Raw genomic sequence first — 20,506 nt, forward strand, 5'->3', positions numbered from 1 at the left:
TTTGTACGCTTATCAAGGACAAAAGACACTACGCAGCAAATCAGCTTCTTAAATGAAAAGTAAAATTTATTATTCCTGAACCACAAAATAGACTTCTTTGGTTGTACAAATTCACTAGTTACAGTCTTGTATGAGCTATAACCCTCAACCCTAGGACTTCTTACCCTTTTCCTCCGACCTATTTGCAAGTAAAAGCCCCCAAAGAATAAACACATTAACTTGAAACACAGCATCAATAATGTAGTGAAACCCATCTGATAAAGGATTTACCTACTGAAAGTAAAAAAAAGGGGAAAAAAAGAAACCATTGCAAATGTTATCAAACTGAATTTCAGTCAGTGAGCGCAACTTGAAAAGCTATAATTAGAAGACCCTACATTAATTTACCATAATTGCTACAAGCTGAATATGATCCATGTCTTGAGAGGGATTCCTGATTGGTTCTGCCTCTCCCAGCTCTCCCATTAATAAACCAATATACATGCAGAGGGCATCCCAACAACCAAGCCTGTTCAAACCTGTCTCAGCAGTCCAGACACTTGTTTTTGTCTAGGTCAAGACTGGCTCAGTTTCAAACCTAGAATTTGTTTTTCTTTCAGTATTTGTACATTATTCACACAATAATAAATGATTTTCAGTGGTATCAGATTTAAATTAACCATAGACAGAAAAATAAACCTGCTACCTTCACATCACTGTGGCATACCTCTAGATACTGCAAGAATATAAATGAGTGATTCACATTGATAAGCAAAACAATACCCCTAACAGGGCAGGATAAGTACCATGAATAGGTGACGCTAAAATGCATGGTTCCCAAATATTAGTATTTTTAACTGTTGAGTATCCACCTGCTCAGTGCTGCTGCCTCCAGTGTAGTCATATTCTCTACAGGGGAATGTAAATAATTGGGATCGGGGATCTTTTAAAGTCTGCTGAAACAACAAGAACAAACATTTTGATGTGACCCTTTACTGTTAAAAAACCACTGTGCATTGTTTAAACAGTCCAACACCGCTTGCCACAAAACCTGTGGTGATTAAGAATGTATAAAGTAGATTCAATAAAATAGTGATATGCAAATTACCAGTAAAAATCTGACTCGTTATTAAAAAAAATCATTTTGTGGACTAATATGATATGCCTGAAGTCATCCTCTTGAATCCAAAAAGACTGAATGGGTTAAAGCGTTAAAAGAAGGGCTTAAATTTGACTAAAATAGTAAAAACAATAAATTAAGATATAGGTTCTCAAAAAGCTGATCAGTGGCAGTGCAAAAATGATATGTACTTAAAAAAAAAAAAAAAAGCTCTCCACAATTTGTGACTATGAAGGTAGCAAGTTGTTCCCTCCGCAATTAATATATACACTCCTGCTTGCCCCAGACTTAAACATAAGACATTTTACAGTCTCATCACTGAAAGCTTCAAGATATCATTCAAGAAGTTAGTATATCTTTGACCCATTTTTTTTCCAGTACGTTTAAAGAACAAAAAAAAAAGAAAAACTAAAAACTTCGATCACCCTCAAGTTAAAATGGAACAAAGTTTATCAGGAAAACCGAAGGCTGCATAAAATAAAGAATTGTAAGTAGCAATCCTAGCTAACCAAACTAGCTCTTTCTGGCCCTTTAGTGACTGTTGAGCAACTTGCCAACTCACCCAGAGACTGTAAAGGCAAGACTGGCACGCAAGATATGAGTGTCTATGTGTGGCGACTATCAGCTTCATAGTCTTTGCAGTGGTTATATAGGGTAGAGTAAACCTTGCTCTACAGACACCGCGCAGCATGTAGTGAATCTGCACCTCCTGTGGATTCCACAGTGTATATAAATGTTATGTTTCGCATGATGCTTTTGGTATTCTGTCACTGAGGTGTTATGTGGGCACTGCGGTTTCCAGGCTGCGGCGGCCCTGCCTCAGTTTGCGTTTGTTGCTGTACAGGGCCATTTCCTCAAGGGCAGAAGTTGCAGGCACCGGAGTGGGAACCTCGACTTCAGGGCTTGCAGTGTGCCCTAGAAAACAAAAGCAGACTCTAAGTCACTAATGCATCTGTCAGCTGTGGAGAGTAATGATCAAGGCATCAAGAAAGAAAAGTGCTGTGCAGCATTTGATGATGGCCCCCTTAAACCTGCTAGAGATGCCCAACATTCAGAGCAGCAGCTGGAAACAAGCAGGAAAAGTGGTAAGCAGAAAACTGAAGCACCTGATAACTGCATGCTCCTGCAACCTCAGTGCTGAAGCTGACAGCAGATACTTATAAAGTTACTATAAGAAACCTCTTCTTCTGAGATATTTTACAGTGTTATTAAATGCACTTAAGCAACTAGGTTATGTTCAGTGATGCAGATAAGAAAACCAGATCATTTTATGATTTATCAAGTCACCTCTTGTGTTTATACATGCAGGACACGGATTTGAGTCACAGTATAATTGCGTCACTCAAACAAGTGAATCAAAGTTATACATGCTTTGGAAAGCAACATAATCCATCCGTACAGCAATTTAACTCTAATTATGCTTCCTAAATAAGTCAAGGAGATTTTTTAAGCAGGCTGGCTACATGTGTATGTAGATTTAGAGAAACAAAGGAAATAACACTGTATGCACACAAATCGTTCTGCATGATTCTGGCTGTTTACTGACACCAACATGGTGATGAAGTCATTTAAGAGCTGCCTCCAATCACCACTGATAGCACAGAATAAATCCTTGTACTGTCTGGATCAATTAACATGAGTAGCTGCTTCAAATTTAGTGAACCGCAAATAGCAAAGCACACCCTTTCTTAAAGGGAAATTTCTCTCTCTTTTTTTTTTTTTTTTTTTTTTAAGTGGGGCCATGTGAAATACTTTTGGGCAGTCAGCATCTTTGTAACAGACAGCTGGCAGAGCTGATATTATTCAGTGTAACAAAGCCATCAATTCTCTGATTCAAAGTTGCCAAATCTAGGTGTTGACTGGAGGCTCAAAATGGGATTTTCTGTGGTCCTATTCTGAGTCTTAGTTTTGCTTTCCAGTTTCTCCAAACTGAAAGTGCTCTGACTGCTGACTGCTGGACAAAAGATAGCTGCCACACAAGTACTTCACACAACCCCAGCTGTAAAAGACAAAGTAACCCCTTAATACCTGAATCCATATACCAAACAGCTTGCAGGTTAGAGTGTAAGTGTACAGACCAACACATACAAACCCTCCCAATACATTCACCCCCAAATTCACTGAGCAACAAACATACACACAGGATCCTACCAATAGAAGTCGCTTATCCCTGGTAGTAACCTGAATTAAAGGGGACAGAACAGGTAACAGCATTTTCATGTCTGCAGACTTATCTCAGTATTTGCTTTCTTGAAGCCTGTTAAGGTACAATTTAAAGTCAGATTTAATAAATTAAAAAGAAAAGCAGCAGTACATACCTGGGTTGCTGGAGCCGTCGTCAATGTATTGCATCTCTTCAGCTGTTTCCGGGGACTAAAAAAGAAAAGAAGGTGGTGAAAAACAGAGTGGCAGGAACATATTAGTAACCTGTGTCCCAGGGAAGCCTTCACCATGTGAGCAGAGGAACTGGCAGTGCAGGAGACTGTCAGGCGATGTGCCAGCCACAGGCAGCATTGAAGCTCTCAGTCTGTCTGAGCCACAACAGCCAAAGTACATCTACTCAACTACTTCCTCAGGAGATCGTGCCATATTAAAGGAGAGGTGGGTTTAGTTATCAGTCACAGGGTTTTTTGTGTAGAGGTGGTACATCCACAGAGAGACATGGAACAGAGCAACAGCACATCACCAGTATCACCAGAGCACAACAGAAAATCAAGCAGCAGGTTAAGATGTCAACAGTCATATGCTTTTTAACCTGATTTATTTTTTATGTTTGTAAGCCTTTTTAATACATTTTAATATAAAAAAATCTACACAATTACTTGGAGACTAATGCATATAATGTGTGTTTTTTTTAAACTAGTGAACACTAACACTAGTGGCTGTAAAGATCTCCCTTCATGTAACTGATCTAGTGTGAGGGCTGTGGTCCTCTTTACGTTTACAATGCCTTCTTCAGTTCAACTGAAGCCAATATGATCCTTAACCATCTTTGTGTTTAACTTAAGAAAAACCTTGGAGGGTAGCAATGATGGCAGTTTGATCATCTGCTTTTCAGAACTCCTGTGGAAAATCCTCAAGAAGTTAGTGGGACCAAACATGTTTACAGAATGATGCAACACTCGTAGCATGGCTGTGCCCACTTTCTATAGCATCAGTCTGAATATCTAGTTTCCTCTCACATACTTTGAGTTTTACTAAATTGTAGCTCAAAATTTTTTTTATAATTGAGTCATTAGCTGTTAATGCTTCCTCAGGATCAACTCAATTTAGGACTAATATTTTTATACTGATGACTATTTCCTGCATGCACAGCAGTTGAATGAGAAAGGGATCAGTTCAGATGCATGTGATTAATAAATGTAAACCTTTTTTTTTTTTTTGCAGGAATGTCATAACACCATGTAAACATACTAACATATACCAGTGACATCTGACTTGTAGCCACCAAAGAGGAAACAGACAAGATCACCGTGCACCAAATTATCACACACCGAGGTGTGCAACTTAACACAGTAATATGCAATGGATATATGACCCAAAACACAGATCACTCCCACACAACTCCAGGATTCCCCTGCTTCCCCTCTAATCTCTTCAACACAAGATATCGCAGCAAAACTAAAACAATGGACACCCCTGCATCTCAAAATCCAGAAAATGAAAGTAAGCCATTATTAGCCAATGAAAGACAAGTTATTCTTCTGCCTGATGTGGGACCCATGCGTGGAACAGGACAGTGGATGGAAATGAATGTGAGTCAGATGCAGAGTTTGTGAACATTTCTGCCAGAACCAGCTCTGGTTAGTGGAATCAAACCTGTCTGCATCTCTGCAGCAGGTAAATGTTAATGTGTGAGTGTTTAGTTGAAGAGAAACATGGGTGTGAATGGTTGTTGATACGCATATGCTTTTACATTTGTGAGTCAAGGTGGGAGGCAGGGAGAGTGAGTTGGTCAATATTTTGATTAAAAATGTCTCTTCATTGTGCAAGTTTGAGTTAGTGAGCCACGCCACCAACAGTCCAGAGCAGGAACTGCTGATCAATTACTGAGCCACAGCCAAGACTGTGGTCACACTGATGCCTCTTGATTAACAGAAACTAGAGGGGAGAGGCAGCAGGGAAAGCTGGGTGGGAAGGGAGGAGGCTAGGACTGCCGGAGCTCAGCATGCAGCCAATACCTGGATGTCGTATACGGGTTTGGAAGAAGGAATGGCAGCAAACTGTCGGTAGTCAAACTTCTTTGATGACAGGGACTAGAAGGACAGCAAACAGGAATGAGCGGAGGGAGAGGTTAAAGGAAAAAAAGGAAAGAAAATAGGAGGGTGGGAAAATGGACAGAGGAGGAAAAAATGGTGGAAGGTGAATACTTCAAAAAAAGAAGAGGATGACGAAATGGAAAAAGGAAGCAAAGAGGCTTGTGGGTGATTTAAACGGCATATGAAGGAGAGCAATGTTTGCTGTCAGCTCTGGCCAGAGAGACGGTAAGCAAGATGGTGGCTTCCTTCAATGACTTTTTCAGCAAGTGTACGTTTTCCAGCCTGTAAACAAACTGTCTTAACTAATGTATTTCTCAAATGCAGCTTCCCTACTCAGACTGCAAAGTTAGTGTTATAACTTTTTTAAATATTTGATTATTCAAGCTCTGCATACAAAGAGAAAACACTGACATATGGACATGTTAAAAACAGTAAAGACTATTGTAAATTAGGGAACGGAAAAAGGTTTAACTTACCAGCCTGCCTGGTGAAGTTAATCCTCGAGGATTGAGCTCTGTCAGAAAAACAAGCTTGTTCAAATAAGTTTAACATTGTTTTTATATTTAGAGTTTATACCACTGAGGATCCTGACATCTTAATAATAACTGATTACCTACTAGGTTAATTCCTAACTATTGATAATAGGAGTTTACCTTCCATGGGAGTGGGAGATGGTGTTGGAGCAGGCGAGGGTGACTCTGTCAGCTGGTCTAGTGTCCCACGCTTCTTCCCATCGCGAGACTTGGCAATGACCATTTGAGCTTTCAGTGCATCTTGCTCCAGAGACTTCATCCTACACAGGAAACAACGGTCATAAAAATGTTCTGAGAAAACTAAGAGAAAGAAAACGACAAAGACTGACAGGCATACACCTCCATGAGCAGGTGTAGGCTGATTTCTACTAATTTTGGGTGCTCCTTGTCCTGGTTTGCTTTCACAAAGATTAATTTTATTTAATTGCAAGATTAAAAAAAGGAAAAGAGGGGGAGGCATTCCAGGAAAAGGACTTCCTACTGCTGGTAGGTTTACCCTCAAACTCACATATAGCTTGCAAACTTACTGCAGACTTACTGTTAGTACAAATAACAGTATAAAAAGAGAGCAGCAAGGCACAAATGAAAATAAGTGCTGCGGGGCGAGGGGGAGGACGAGACAGAGAAAAGAGAGGAAGGGACCAAAAAGAGCTAGTTACAGAAATAGCAGGGACGTGCAGAAGCAAAACGGCACGAGAAAGGCAGTAGAAGCACCATCAGTGTTGCTGAGTGGTCTTGGACCTTTCTGAACTCAGCCTTTAGCAAAATACCCCAACAACAAAGCACCCCAGCACACCCCACGATGCCGTGCATCTGGCCCTGGTGGCTGGGGCCAAGGAGCAGACCTGAGCTGGGAGGCTGCAGAGAAGGAGGTAGAGGAGGAAGTGGGGGGCGGGGGGGCCGCAGCAGCACCCTGCGAGGCCCTCACTCGGGCCTGGTAGAGCCTCTTTGCCAGGTCCTGCTCATACTGTCTAATATCCTCCTCAAGGCCATAGGGCCTAAGCCCCGTGAAATCACAGAAAGGGGAGGGAGAGGATGGAGAGGAGGAGGGATTGGAATAAAATGATCACCAGGATGAAGGAGGGATGCAAAGAAGAAGTAAGGCACAAAGACAGAAAGAGAAAAAACCAAAGAATGGAAGGTAAAACACAAATAGTAGAACCAGGAATAATTAGACAAATTTCAGACATGACTGGCCACACACACAAGATATCGTCACACACATCTTTAACCTAAATGTCTGAGTTTTAGACCTGAAACAAATTAATAAACTAAACAAATCTACATTTTTTTCTCCCCAGATATGAAAGATACACATTTAATTTCTTCCCCAGACATTTCCCACTCTACATAAATGTGCAGCTGTTTATTAGTTATCATTCCTGTTGAGGTTTGGGCAGCATGTTGCTTTAAGATTTAGCTGAAAATGGTGATTTAACACCTTGATTGAGCAGTAAAATAAATACTTGCTATGTGAAAATAAAGCAGCGAATTAATGATTTTAGCAGAACATACAGCCCCTCTACTACTTCGATTGTATTTCATGTTCTTAAACTTTGTATTCAGCAGCACGAACAACCCAAGTGTGTGTTTGCCCATGAGTTTCTTTTAGCACAAGTTGTAGCTTTTCTTCTGAATAACACAGTTTCAAGAGTTAGACTCCTACAAAGTGAAGCATACAGTCTGATCTACCTGGATATAGAAATCTGGGACATGTTTTTTGGCTCTGAGTTAGGTTAAACTTTCAAATTGTGCTCGGTTCACTTTCATTTTTATTTCTGCTCTTCTGTGGCTCCCCAAAGTTTCATAAGAACTCAAATGACACCTTAAAGCTGTGTCATTATCTGTCTTGATCCAAATTAATTAATTATTAATCTTGTATTGATCTGTTTATTAATTTATAAACACAATCAGGAAATGTAACAGTCTTGAGGGGGTAATTGTTGTCTTTATAAATGTACCTAAATGTTTCTTTATACACTAGCCATATAACTTTTTTTTAACATGCTCAACATTGTTGTGTTTACCGTGCTGCCCTCCACATGGCCCTCTTCTCAGCTTCCAGAGCTCGTTTCTCTGCAGGGGACAGGTCCTTGTCAGGGGCCACCGCCAGCTCGGGGCTCTGCATGCGGAGTCTCTCTTGATGTCTGCGCTCTGCTTTAGCTGTGCGGATGGGAGCGGCTGACTCCCCTGGGTACACTGGGATCAGGCTGGCGAGACATTATCAGAAGTGAGAAATAATGTGACTGATGGATCATACTCATTTACAAATTTGTATACATGTCCTGTTTTAATTACCCTGTCATAGAGTTGGGCCTCTGCTCCAGCCTGAAGCTATCTTCCAGTGAATTTCTTTGAGAGTCTCCCTTTCCATCAATTGATGAAGGCCTACACACAGAAAAAAGTAGCTACAAATATGTAGGAGGAAGTTTTAATAGTAAATGTTAAAAAGATAAACAGTTCTCACCCTGAGCTGCCACAGTAGCTTGGTGGTGTGACGTTGTAGCTTGGTGGTGTAGAACAGTGCTGAGATGGGGTGGATACTGGCTCTACCTTGTACTCCACTCCATCCAACAAGACTTTGCCCGTGGCCTTCATCTGTGCTACCTGCTTAGCCAGGTCTTCCTCCTCATCTTCCTCATCTTCATCCAGCAGGTATTCCCGTGCCCGCTGCTCAAACTTCCTCTCTGAGGAGAGATTATCAGATGCAAAGTGAACCAAGTGAGATGTTTTTATGAGCTATGGGAAAGGGACAGCTCATGGGAAGGCTCTAGAAACAAACCTTCCTCTTCCCTCATTTTCTTGAGGTCATCCTCTCCAACAAGGGACACTCGTGGTTTGGGTTTTTCTGGTGTTTGCTGCTTCACATCAATCTCAAAGTACTTCTGCCTGTCCCTGAAAGAGCGCTGCTCTGGGCTGTCCTTACCACCAGGAGACGGACTCTGAGGGATTACAAGACAACATGAAAGTTAGAAGACATTAACACTGAGATAGGAACTCCTGGGCTATTTCTACCAGACAAAACCGTTTCTGAAAGTTGTATTGTTGCAGAGCCATTTGCAGCCAGAGATGTCAGAGGACAGAAGCATTAAAAAAAAAAAAAGAACAGAATTAGCCACCGAATTAGAGCCCAGCACCATTTTGCTGATTTCAGATCTGTTAACTGGAAGTCCCATTGCTAACAGGAGTAGCATACATGTGTCCCAGTTTCTGGGAGCAGAGACACCACCACCGATCGGGCCAAACACACCACAGCCCAGCTGATGACCAGGGCTACTCTAGCTGTGGCAGAGGCGGTGAATACCTGCAGATCCTGGAAAGGCCTTGAGCGGCGAGGCACTGCTGCCAAGTTTAAATACTCCCGGCGGTCAGAAGAGACAGAAGGCAGAGGGGAGACCTTGCTGGTCAGACCCTTACCAGCTCCCTCCTGACCATCTATGTCATCAAACACCTCGTCCAACTCAGGCTGAAAAGGCCACATATGTCACCACCAGACAATCAGTACAGCACATCCTGAACATGTCAGACAGCTGGAGAATCTGCCTTTATCAATTAAACACCACACTGATCCAAAAATAAGGAAATAATAAAACCTTTTTCAAACACATTTGCAAGACTGTAAACTTGAATTACAAAACAAGATTACCCTACACTGACATGTGTTCTGGTTGAATGATAAATTAGAAAGTGGGGTTAAAATCCTACGTGTCAGCAACAAATATTTAGTCTTTTTGAGGTTCTTGGCAAGACAATCTAACAGCCAATTCCTGTTCTTGTTTATAACCCACTCATTAGGAAATTATTTCTTCTATGGCTACACAGCACATAGTAATACAAGGACCAAGGGTAAATAAATTTAAAAATGTCTTATAAACAAGTTATGTTAGGGCCAGTATTTTCCAACAAGCAGCTGTGCTTTGCATTTGCTGTTTACAATGTCAGTACTTATACGTTTACTCACCTCTGGAGAAGGTTGCTTTGGATGGAAATTGTTCCTCACACCATAAAGGTCCTGTTGGCAGAGCAGGAAATGACTGTTAGCCAAAGGAAAGTCAGGAGAAACTCAGAGATACAGAACAGCCAGAATCATTAGATATTCAGATACGATAAATAAAATAAATGGTGGACTAAACATTAGTGTACGAGCCACACATGAACGGACGAATGAATCATGAGGCAACACCAGTATGACAGATGATGGCAGTGGAGCACAAAAATCGAGATGAACGCATTCCACAAGTCACAGCACGTCACAGGCCCCCCTCAACAAGACGCAGGCTTCATTTAGGACAGCCTGTTCAGGTCAGGTGGGGAGCAGGGCGAGACCAACCAGCCAGCACAGCATGCTTGTGTTGTTAAGACCCGGTCAAAGCCAGGCAGCACGGCCTACCTGCGGCGGCTCCAGCACTGCCAGTGAGCGAGGCACGGCGGCAAACGCCTTGTATGCCTGTTTGACATTCATTGGAAACTCATCAGGCGAAGTAGGGGAGGGGGCACGAGGCTGCAGGAGGGGGAATGAGGAGCCATGGAGGGTAGGATAGGTCCATGTGGTAAAGGGGGTGAGGGTAAAAAAGGTTGGGATGACAGACGGAGACATGAAGGAGAGGACAGACAATGGGAAAAAAACCAGCAAAGTTGAAGACGACTTTGGAGAACAGGTGAGCAGCATGGCAGCTGGTTTCATGTGAAAGAGGAGGAAGTATGTCAGAAAAAGACAGACAGTAGGGCTTGGACAGGTGCGGCAGATTATTCCGTCTGATCACCTTTGTGAAACGATTAGGCAGGTATGAGATGAAATCATAGCTTCATTATTCACCAAACCAACTCTGCTCTATGCCCCATGAATAAGAGCATGAATTTCAGAAATTCTTCATGACTACATTTGATTCAGGAGCCCAGGGTCCAATTCAACGCTCCAGGTGCAGGTATAGTTTAAACACATATAACCTTCACGTGTACCTGAAGGCAAAGATAGAGCAGCACCTAAACAGTCTCTACTTCCCAATCTGTTCAAATTGAAGTCTTTCTATCTTTGGTACTAAAAATCATCAAAGTTCCATAAATATCTGAATATACTGCACAGATGTTGGTGTTGGACATCATGTCATTATTTTGGGTGTGCCACCTCAGTAGACAGCACAGAATCGTTAGAGACCAGCCCTACGTGGTGGTGAGGGGTCTTACAGAGGTCTGGGAGTTGAAGGGAGAGGGGCCGTGCTGAAAGGGGTTGGGACTGTGGCGGTCTGGCGTGGCGGGGGAGGTGCTGGGTAGCACACGCCCAACTGGCTGAATGGCACCAGGTCTCGTCTGCAAAGAAAACAAATGTTTTGTATTATAAGGCAAATGACAGGAGATGCAAAAATGTAAGAAGAATGAAAACTAAAAATGATTTAAGTTAATGGCTGAAATGCACCTGAGCATAATTCTAACTTGTCTTTATTATAATCTCATCCAGATAATAAATCTGGATATGGTTTTAAAGCTTTAGAAGAGGCTATGATCATTTAATAATGAACAATTCATTGACTTAGATTTTATGTATCTGGAGGTAATCACACTACATCCGTCCAGTAATGTATAGTTAGCCTAGTTAGATCTGAGCTATGCTTGCATTCTTGTGTCTCTTCAGGCTGGTTAAAAAAAACTAATTAGCTTGATATTTACTTTTAAAAAATCAACAACACTTCTCTAGGGTAAAGTATGTTATCTCTCCTGGTGTTTCTAAGCTTCATAAACACTCACTGATGAAGTAATGTCCTTGGCAGTGGGAGTGGAGGTGTAATGAATGTTTGCCTGAAAAAAAGAGTTGAAAATAAAAATGTAAATAAAAATTTATGACAATGATGGAAAAATAAATAATTGTGAGCGCACATCATTTGCTTGAGTTTCAACCAACAATGCATACAGTCGCTACATTACAGCACTGCCAGGCCACATTAAAACACTTGTCAAGGATTTACTTTGCACTGATCTGACCTATCCTGATGAGTACAAGTGGATATTGTTCAATGAAAATAAGGAAACTCCATTTCTTAACATCCTATAATAAAAAATCAAGCCATAGCTGGTCAGTAGATACATTAAAGACAAACCCACTTTTTCAATGAATGCACATCCAATCTGCACACGGCAAAGCATCAGCTGGCCATGAAGAAGCAGTCACATGCTTTTCAGTCTTATTGGACTGAGGCAGCTCAACTAGTTATGTTTTATCAATGGAAAGAGCTTTCAGAGCAGAGGACGCATCTTGTAGAAACAAACTAATCCAGGCTGGAGCAAAGAGGGCCAAGAGCCCCACTTACAAAGCGGGTCTCCCTGCCAACACACAGGGAGCTGTTGGAAGAATGGTGGCTGGGCTAAGGGTGGGAGGGAAGGTCAAGAGGGTCAACTTTAAAATACCACCATTAAATAGCTAGAAACTACTAGTGGAAAGGATAAAATAAAGCATAAGATGATATGAGAGCAGACGGTGAATACTGGAGGAGATGAGGCTGCTCACCGGTTGGATAGTAGGAGAGTAAGGTGCTTCCCTGATTGGGCTGTCTGTCCTGGTGTAATCGGAGGAGGGCGCCTAGAAAAACAAAGACCAAAACACTTTAAACCGATGCTTTAGGTTTCACTCTGTTCACTAAAAAGAAAAAAAAAAAAAGAGGAAAAACTCCAACAAGACCAAAAAGGGAACAGTTAAATTCAAAGGTTAGTCATGTTGTAAGTTTATTTTCTAGTAAACTGAACCACCAACAAGCTTTTTTGGATCAACATGCTCTTTTTCTCTGTGTCCTGCACGTCACATTCCTGTGTGACCTATGACCCTACGAACAGCTGTTGGGTCAGGTATCGATCCTGAATACCTACTAACAAGGTGACTGAATACTTAAAGAGATCCCCACAATCTGTGCTTACAGCAAAACATGCATCAGTGTTCAGCTCGCTGGGACTAACACATCTATCGTAGACAAACTGCTGCACCGCCAACAACCTTAACTAAACCATTTTAATCCTCAGAGGATTCCGCCATTTATTAATTTCTACTGAACTACTGTTTACGTTCCTGGGTGATTGTTTAGTTAATATCTTTTTCTTAAACTATTAGATCTGTAAAAACTTGAAGACACTGTTGGATGACATTAATAGTAGTAGTTTGAACTTTTCTACAATCTAAAACAAATTATCCATCAAGAGGAACACAGTGAGCCAAACTAAGTGAACTGTAACACAGCATGCTGCCTTCAAACCACACACAGGCAGACGTCTTGCCTTGCTGAACAACCAGGGCTGCAGTTGACCTTGTCTGCCGTAGCCCACTGGAGGCCCTGATAGGATCTTCTCTCCAGGAGGAAGACCCTTTCCTTTGCGATTAGCCACCAAGAAAGGGTTCTCTTTGAAGCAGATAGGCTGAGAGTCCACCAGGCATTCCTCTTCCTCCTCGGGAATAAATGTTGATGCTGAATTAACAGCTAGAGCTATACCGTCGATGTCAGTGGTGCTGGACGTCCCATTAGAGGAGAACTGGGATCCATGAAGATGACTGTGTTCTGTGTTCAGATTGGGGCTGAGTGGTTCGGTGGGTTCTGTCAACCCTAAGCCTGGGGGCTTTAAAGGGGCTCCATACTTGGCCTGCAGGGGGGGCTCCATGGGACCAGTCAGACTAACAGAGGTAGAGGACTGAACAGGAGCAAAGAAGAGGAAGGACAGGTAGTGTAAACTAGACTAACAGAAAAATGGTCACAGAAGTACAAAGAAAGTGAACTGAAGAAAAGCAGGAAACAGAGAAAAGACACAGGAAGCAGGATTCTATCAGGTTCATCTCTGAGATCTGGGCCACTGTCCTATTTGTTATGACTGGTTTCCACACAGCAAAGCTTTGATAACTACAAATTTTATCAAGTATGCTCAGTTTAAAAGCTATTATAGGAAAATGGTCCCATAATGTTTTTTTTTTTTTTATTTAATAACAAATGATATGACAACATATATAACAAAATACAAAACCGCATATATAAAATATACAGTATAAATGACAATATCACATTTCACAGTCCCAAAAAGAGAAAACTTATCAGGTATAAATCACACCTCTTCAATATTCCCTTCTTTTGATCCCTTTCTTTCTCTCTTTCCTATCTATATATGTCTTGCAATCATCAGTATAATTGTAAAACTTGTAACACTGGAAGTCAAATATATGAATCAATCTTTCCTTTTAGATAATTGAACTATCAGGTAAAAAGGAACAAGAGGGGAGTACATATCAATTAAGATATAAATGGTCCCATAATGTGCCATGTATGAAGGAAGCTGTGACATCTTGTAGCATTAACCAGGAAAAAAAACACTATAGTTGTCAAAAACACTGCTGCAGGCATGCTCTTCCCCCAGTGTCCGTTCTGGGTTACTGTAGTAAGTTAGTGCAACAAAGAAGAGGGCCTGTAGCATCTTTAAAAATAAATAGCTTATTTTAAAGGTAATAAAAAATTATTTATGTGTAATTCTGCACTAATAAAAAAATTATATTAGTATTTGCTTGATTAAAGTCAAAGTCAAAACCAATTAGTCTACACACATCTAACCAGAGAAACACAGCAAATTCTAAGTGAATGTTTGTTGTCATGATCACAATTTTAATACTGAAGACATGCATCATTCAATAATAATTAACCTCAGATAAGGAGAAATTCTTGTGTCTGTCTGTGTAAATCTGTAAATAGAAGCTTGACACAGAAACCACATGCTGCTAAAAAGAGTTACTGCACCACTAAATCTCTCCTGAAGCCTTTAAGATAAGTTTCTGAGCGGCCATCATTCAAGACTAAACTGGTTGTGCGTGCAGTCCAGGCTCTCTGCATCAGCTTTAAATAAAACCTTATCAGAGCAGAGAGGCACTCAAGCTCTAGCACACCTTCAGCTCATACTGCCCTAACATGGCTGCTGATGTTAAACAGAACATCCCGGCCTTTAACTAACATACAGACAGTAATATAAAGAGAAAATGAATACTGTGCAGCTTCACACGTGACATAGTTTTGGATTCCTAAATCCTTTAAAAAAAGAAAATAAAAGCAACCTAGATTACTAACTGCACCAAACTGCTGAGGAATTCTTTGACATGACCTCTGTGACAAACAAAATAGCCTGACTAAGAATACAAGCATTGTGAAGCAGTGAAGCGACTCTGTACATGCTGACTATAAGAGTCGGTGCTGTGATGAGGGTCGGTGGGATGGAATGTGAACGAGTGCCCTTTTGGCAGCGACACAGACTGTGAGGGACAGCTGGGCTCTGAATGCAAGAGAGGAAAGTCAGGCTGCTGGCGAGCCAGCATGCCAACGCGCTGAGCTGTGCACGGCAGTGTGGAAATAGCGCGAGTCAACCAGGAATTCAGTTTGTACTCAAAGTCTTTAGTTTTGAAGGCTGTATGCAAAATATCAACAATTATATATTTAAAAAAGGTATGTGGAAATGATTTCATCAAAGACACTGAAGAAATTAAATTGTAGCTGATTAAACATCTATAATGGTTGAATACCGTTTTTTTTCCTAACAGTTCAGTAAAACACACATTAACTCAGATTTATCCACTTTTATATCTCTACAACACAAATCTCTGGTCTGTTAACAGGAAAGCTGGTGACTAAAACTATTTTCTGTTATACAGTCTGAGCACGTGTGCCAGCTACAGCGCACATGAACAGCTGCTGATGATATGTAGGTTAAGTGCTGCTGCTAACCCTGAACTCACCGGATAAAGATATACAAAAGGGGCACAAAAGTAAAGTCTATTTACAATGTACACAACTTGAAAAAGCAGAAATAGTTTAGTTAATTTAAATGAAAAGCAACAACTTATCTTTTGTTAGAAACTGATACTACAACTTGCTAAAGTCAACATATCTAGTTTGAAATGATAAAGAAGAGCTGATGAAAACAACGGATAGATAATGAAGTTGGAACAGTCGACTCACTGTGACACAGCAAAAGGACAGCGTTGTACGTCCACTCAAACTACTCCACAGACAACTATGGTAACTCAAACTAAGACACTTGTACACCCCTTAGACAACAACCCTCCCCGTCTGCAGGGTACCCCACCCACTCTAGAGACTCCATCCAACTCAGAGCCAGATGCAAGTTTAAAATATCACAGAGGATAGGCTGGTTGGTAGTGAGCAGCTGTCCCCTTCCCCCATCTCACCAACGCTCACACTCCTTTAACCACCAGGACTGGGCCTGTTCTTCACACTTCCTTTCATGACCTCCATTTCCTGCATACTTTTCCCCTTGTACTTCTTCCAGAGCCTTTCTTCTGTTCTTCCTGGATAGATTTAGTCTTCATACAATATTCTTCACCCATTTGCAGCCTCTTTGTAAAATCCATGCCATGCTTTTCTTGTTAAGTGGAGTCAGTCGTGTCATGCTGACTGGATGTTGGATGGGTTTGGCCTTGGAGCCATCAAAGCAGCGTTAATTCAGAGTTATGCACTTGGAAGGAGTTGGGTGGACCTGAAGGTGCAACTGGTCAGCTTTGGGTCACTCAGAGTTTCCAGGGGGACAAACATGACAGATTCCATGAGGATCTATTTTGAGCTTTGAAGGTCATTTCCAAACTCAGACCACACACAAAATCCCGACAATTTACAACTTGAGGGCACTCCCCTCTTTTTTTTTAAAAAAACATGTTAAAAAAAGAAAATTTAAAACTTGTCTGGTGATGCCTGAACATCTAGTGAGACTTACTCTATTGACCTTCTGCAGACTGGTGGTGGGCAGCGCAGCCAAAGTTTTGTAGTCAAGTTTTAATGGTCCGGTGCTGATATTCTGACAGGAAATAAAAAGACAGAGAAGTTAGAAGATGACTATTAAAAAAACTTTAACTTTAAACACACCTGTATATATTAAAATTATTTAGGAATGTCAAAGCACTTTCACACAACTGTGATTTTTATTAAGCCATACAAGGCTGCAGGTAAGAATACAAATATCTGAAATTGAATAGTGTGAATTTTACCCAGCTGGCTCTCTGCAATTAGCTCAGGAAAAGGGGAGTTCAGCTGTTTTAGACTTGTATATATTGTTTTCCACTCATTTAAACTGCCGATATTTCCGAACACATCCCAGTAATGAAAGCAAAATCCATCAGACCAGCATCCATCTCCACCACTCTTGATTTGGTCTACCTCCAGGAGTGAGACTGAAGGAAATTTCCAGTGACTGGTGTATGTTTGAGGGGCACAGCAGATTTCTATTCTGAAAGTATGTTTCATTACCAACACGTCAAGTCAAACTTTGATGCTAGTGTTGGGTGGCTTCATAAATAACAAAAACAAATTTCCTGTATTATGCTGTTCTTGATAAAAAAAAATAAATAAAAATAGCTGAAAACCAACAAAAAATTTCCAGCAAAACTGTTTTAAATTGTCTTCCTGTCTCACCAGCATGTCAAACACCCAGCACACGTTTTTTTTGGGGGGGTGGGGATCTTCTTCAGTAAAACTAATCCACTCTGAACAAAATTCAAGAAGGACTTTTCAAACCAAAATGCTGTGGTGGCATTTCTGTGGTGTTTGTGGCTGCAGTTCTGCCCAGACAGCGAGTTTGTCTGAGCACCTGCCGATGAGGTGTGTCTCACCTCTGTTTCCTCTTCTAGCAGGCGAGTTGCCTCCTCACGCTCCAAGCGCATGCGCTCCTTCATCATGAGAGGAAGGGGAGGAGTAGAGTACAGAGGGGGAAGATACCCAACCACACAGCCACACAGTAATGCAATGATGGGTGAACAAAAGGACGGAGAGAAATTTTCAGTGGAGGAAAGAAGTGACAGGGGGTGAAGCAGAGAGGGAGGTGGGATGATTGGATGATTTAGTATCACACCAAACACACCAGAAGGAAAGATGAAAAGAAGGGAAAGAAAGGATAGAATCCACACACATTAAAAAGCACTCTATTCATGTTGCTATGGGAGCAGAAAAAGCATGCAAGATGGGACATTGTAGGAACAGTTCTGTCAAACACAATTACCCACACAGGGTGCAGAGGAAAAGCTTCATTCACCCGGTGACAGACAAACCGGAGCATCTGACTCTAAAGCTGTTTTTTTTTTTGTTTTTAACAATGTCGAAACTGATTTATCTCCGTCACTGAGCTGAGATGACAGATATATTTCTACCCAAACAATGTTTCTCTTACCACTTTTTCCATCTCCTCTCGTTCCCACTGTGACGTCTCCCTCACCATCTCAGACTCCTAGAGAAAAGCACAAATTCAACGTTATAAAGCTAATAAACAGCAGCTCTTCATCCTGTAAACCTCAGCAGCATTTCTATGTTTGAGAAATAAGAGGTGGTTAATACAAAAACCTCCTGATCTAAATGACTGCAGAGCAGTGACAGAGCACAGTATTCAATACACAAACAAAACCCCCACATTCCTTCAGCACAGGCAGGCTCCCAAAAGCTAATCTGCCCAAAATAAACATGGTGTTGGTGCATTGTGGTTGCTTTGGCAAAAAATGTGAACATGTGGTGTGCATTGCACAAGATGGAGATGGTGAAATTCCACCAAACTGCTGTGGAAGCACAGTGATGATGCGGCGGGAATGCTGAACTACACATTTTATTCACATGTTGCCTTGAATGGCAGTGAGCTCAGTTCGGATGACACTGCACTTTTTGATGTACAAAACCCTTAAAGGCAGGTAAGTGAAGCTCGTGGAGATTCAAAACATTTAGTGAACATCAAAGTTAACACATTAAATGAGGTTAAATTTATTGTTAGTGTTTGATTTGCATTGTACCTTCTGTAATATTTCCATCTCCTCTGGGCTCAGGTCTCGATCTATAGAAGAGATGCTCTCCATGCTGTTCTTGCGTACAATGCCGGTTGCAAATGGGTTGGCAATGATGCCAGGAGATGCCTGGAAATACACCAAAAACCAAAAAGCTTTGGAACTGAAAGAGCCAAGCTTCTAAAATATGCACAGAACGTGGTTTGATATCATCTTTGTGTTTTCTTTTGACATCACTACAGCCAAGAAAACTTTAGTTCACATCTGATTGCTCATGGTGTCTCACCTCCACAGCTGCCACTTTGCGAGGGTCGAAGCCGTCACACACCAGCATGACCAGAGAGTCCCCAACAGCACGAAGTACTCGCACTGCTTCTGTGTGAGTCATTCCCAGCAGACTGTGGTTGTTTACTTCGAGGATACGCATGCCAACCTGCAGTCTTCCATCTCTCGCTGCCGCTCCGGTCGAACTCACCTGAAAATGATCGTCGATCAGCAATTGATCTTAACACAACCTTAACAAGCTGTTTAACAAAGTTAAAAGTCAGAGGAAAGTGACTGTAAACAGTTAAAATCTAGATGAGTTTGCAAAGTGTGAGGTGCTTTATAGAGAACCTTGGAGATGAAGATGCCCTCATCTGTAGGGTCGAACGGGTTTCCAGCATGACCCTTGGCCCCTCCCCGAATGCTGATGCCAAGCTTCTCCCCTGGGTGCTTTTGGATAAAAATTTCCTGCATCCCAGGTGGTGAAGGATCCCTCCGTACCAACATACGGATCTCCTGCTTGTTAGCCAGCAGAGCACGCACAGCTTCCTGGTGAGTGGCATGTCGCAGGTCGATGGCGTTCACCTCTAGTATTCTGTCACCAACACGCAGTCCGCTTTGACAAGCCAAACCTTGAGGAATCACCTGAAGAAATTAAACATGGAGCGTTAGATACACAACAAACTGTTTGGGGACACAAAGGCATTTAAATAAGCAAAAGAAAAAAATTTCATTGTTGCACCTTTGAAATGAACACCCCGGGTTCGTTGATGCCGAAAGGATGACTGGCGTGGTCGCTACCTCCCACAATGCTCAGGCCCAGAGGGCCGCCTGACTTCATCAGGGTCACCTCCTGTTTGGATCAGAGATTTTTAAGAATGTATAACATATTTCTAGCCAGAATCTACAAAGTGAACATAACAACACCGTTTTCTACAGCTTTTTTTGTATATATACAAACCCTCAAGTTTGTACTGCATCACATACAATATCTCACCAGACGACAGCCTATGGCACATTTAATCACACTGGACTTTAATACCATGCACCATCTTCTCTGGAGCTGGACAGCATTAGGGATAAGGCGGGGGGCCACATGAACAGAAATCAAGCTTCAATGAGGTTCCTATAGCGCTGACCACTGCAACATCTAAAACGACAAGCCGTTCTACATAGGGCTGGGCGATATGAACCAAATCTTATATCGCCATATTTTTTACCTGAATCACGATATACGATATATATCTCAATAATTGTTTTTGGTCAAGTAACCAAAGAGACTGTTCTAATTTACAGCCTTTAGTGCTAAATATACTTTTATTAAGGTTCAGCAGTGCATGTGCATTAAAACAGCTGAGGGAATTTAAAGTACCTTTATATTAACTTAAATGCTCCTAAAACTAAATAAATTAAAAAGTTCTTTTCAATGACCATAACAAAAATACAGCTGTGCAAAATGCAAAAGAAAAGATGCTTTTAACTCAAAAGAAGCTATCTCAATATAAACGATATTCCCTCCTTCTATATTGTGTCTGATAAAGTCTCGATATATTGCCCAGCCATAATTCTACAT

At 41.4% G+C, this 20,506-nt stretch overlaps 1 protein-coding gene across 16 annotated transcripts in view; it reads right to left on the minus strand.

Moving 5' to 3' along the window:
* Positions 1-45: 45 nt before the first annotated feature.
* The window catches only part of scrib (scribble planar cell polarity protein), a 58,176-nt gene continuing 37,715 nt past the window's right edge, over positions 46-20,506 (minus strand). For 2 of the 16 annotated variants that reach the window (XM_041968385.1, XM_041968382.1), the window contains 23 exons: positions 19,676-19,786; positions 19,285-19,578; positions 18,956-19,144; positions 18,679-18,798; positions 18,072-18,128; positions 17,518-17,574; positions 16,626-16,706; positions 12,391-12,462; positions 11,634-11,684; positions 11,076-11,198; positions 10,282-10,392; positions 9,853-9,903; positions 9,196-9,357; positions 8,674-8,833; positions 8,359-8,578; positions 8,190-8,279; positions 7,919-8,101; positions 6,737-6,889; positions 6,012-6,151; positions 5,835-5,872; positions 5,281-5,355; positions 3,418-3,472; positions 46-2,014 (listed from right to left, as the gene is read on the minus strand). In XM_041968385.1, the coding sequence (XP_041824319.1) occupies positions 1,878-2,014; positions 3,418-3,472; positions 5,281-5,355; positions 5,835-5,872; positions 6,012-6,151; positions 6,737-6,889; positions 7,919-8,101; positions 8,190-8,279; positions 8,359-8,578; positions 8,674-8,833; positions 9,196-9,357; positions 9,853-9,903; positions 10,282-10,392; positions 11,076-11,198; positions 11,634-11,684; positions 12,391-12,462; positions 16,626-16,706; positions 17,518-17,574; positions 18,072-18,128; positions 18,679-18,798; positions 18,956-19,144; positions 19,285-19,578; positions 19,676-19,786 (2,730 nt within the window). In that variant the 3' untranslated portion in view covers positions 46-1,877. Of the gene's footprint in view, positions 2,015-2,798; positions 3,281-3,417; positions 3,473-5,280; positions 5,356-5,834; positions 5,873-6,011; positions 6,152-6,736; positions 6,890-7,918; positions 8,102-8,189; positions 8,280-8,358; positions 8,579-8,673; positions 8,834-9,195; positions 9,358-9,852; positions 9,904-10,281; positions 10,393-11,075; positions 11,199-11,633; positions 11,685-12,390; positions 12,463-16,625; positions 16,707-17,517; positions 17,575-18,071; positions 18,129-18,678; positions 18,799-18,955; positions 19,145-19,284; positions 19,579-19,675; positions 19,787-20,506 lie in introns of those variants that run through there. The other 14 variants (XM_041968388.1, XM_041968392.1, XM_041968389.1 and 11 more) reach the window with 14 other exon arrangements.

The sequence above is a fragment of the Melanotaenia boesemani genome, chromosome 18, assembly GCF_017639745.1.
Source record: "Melanotaenia boesemani isolate fMelBoe1 chromosome 18, fMelBoe1.pri, whole genome shotgun sequence".
Lineage (NCBI taxonomy): Eukaryota > Metazoa > Chordata > Actinopteri > Atheriniformes > Melanotaeniidae > Melanotaenia > Melanotaenia boesemani.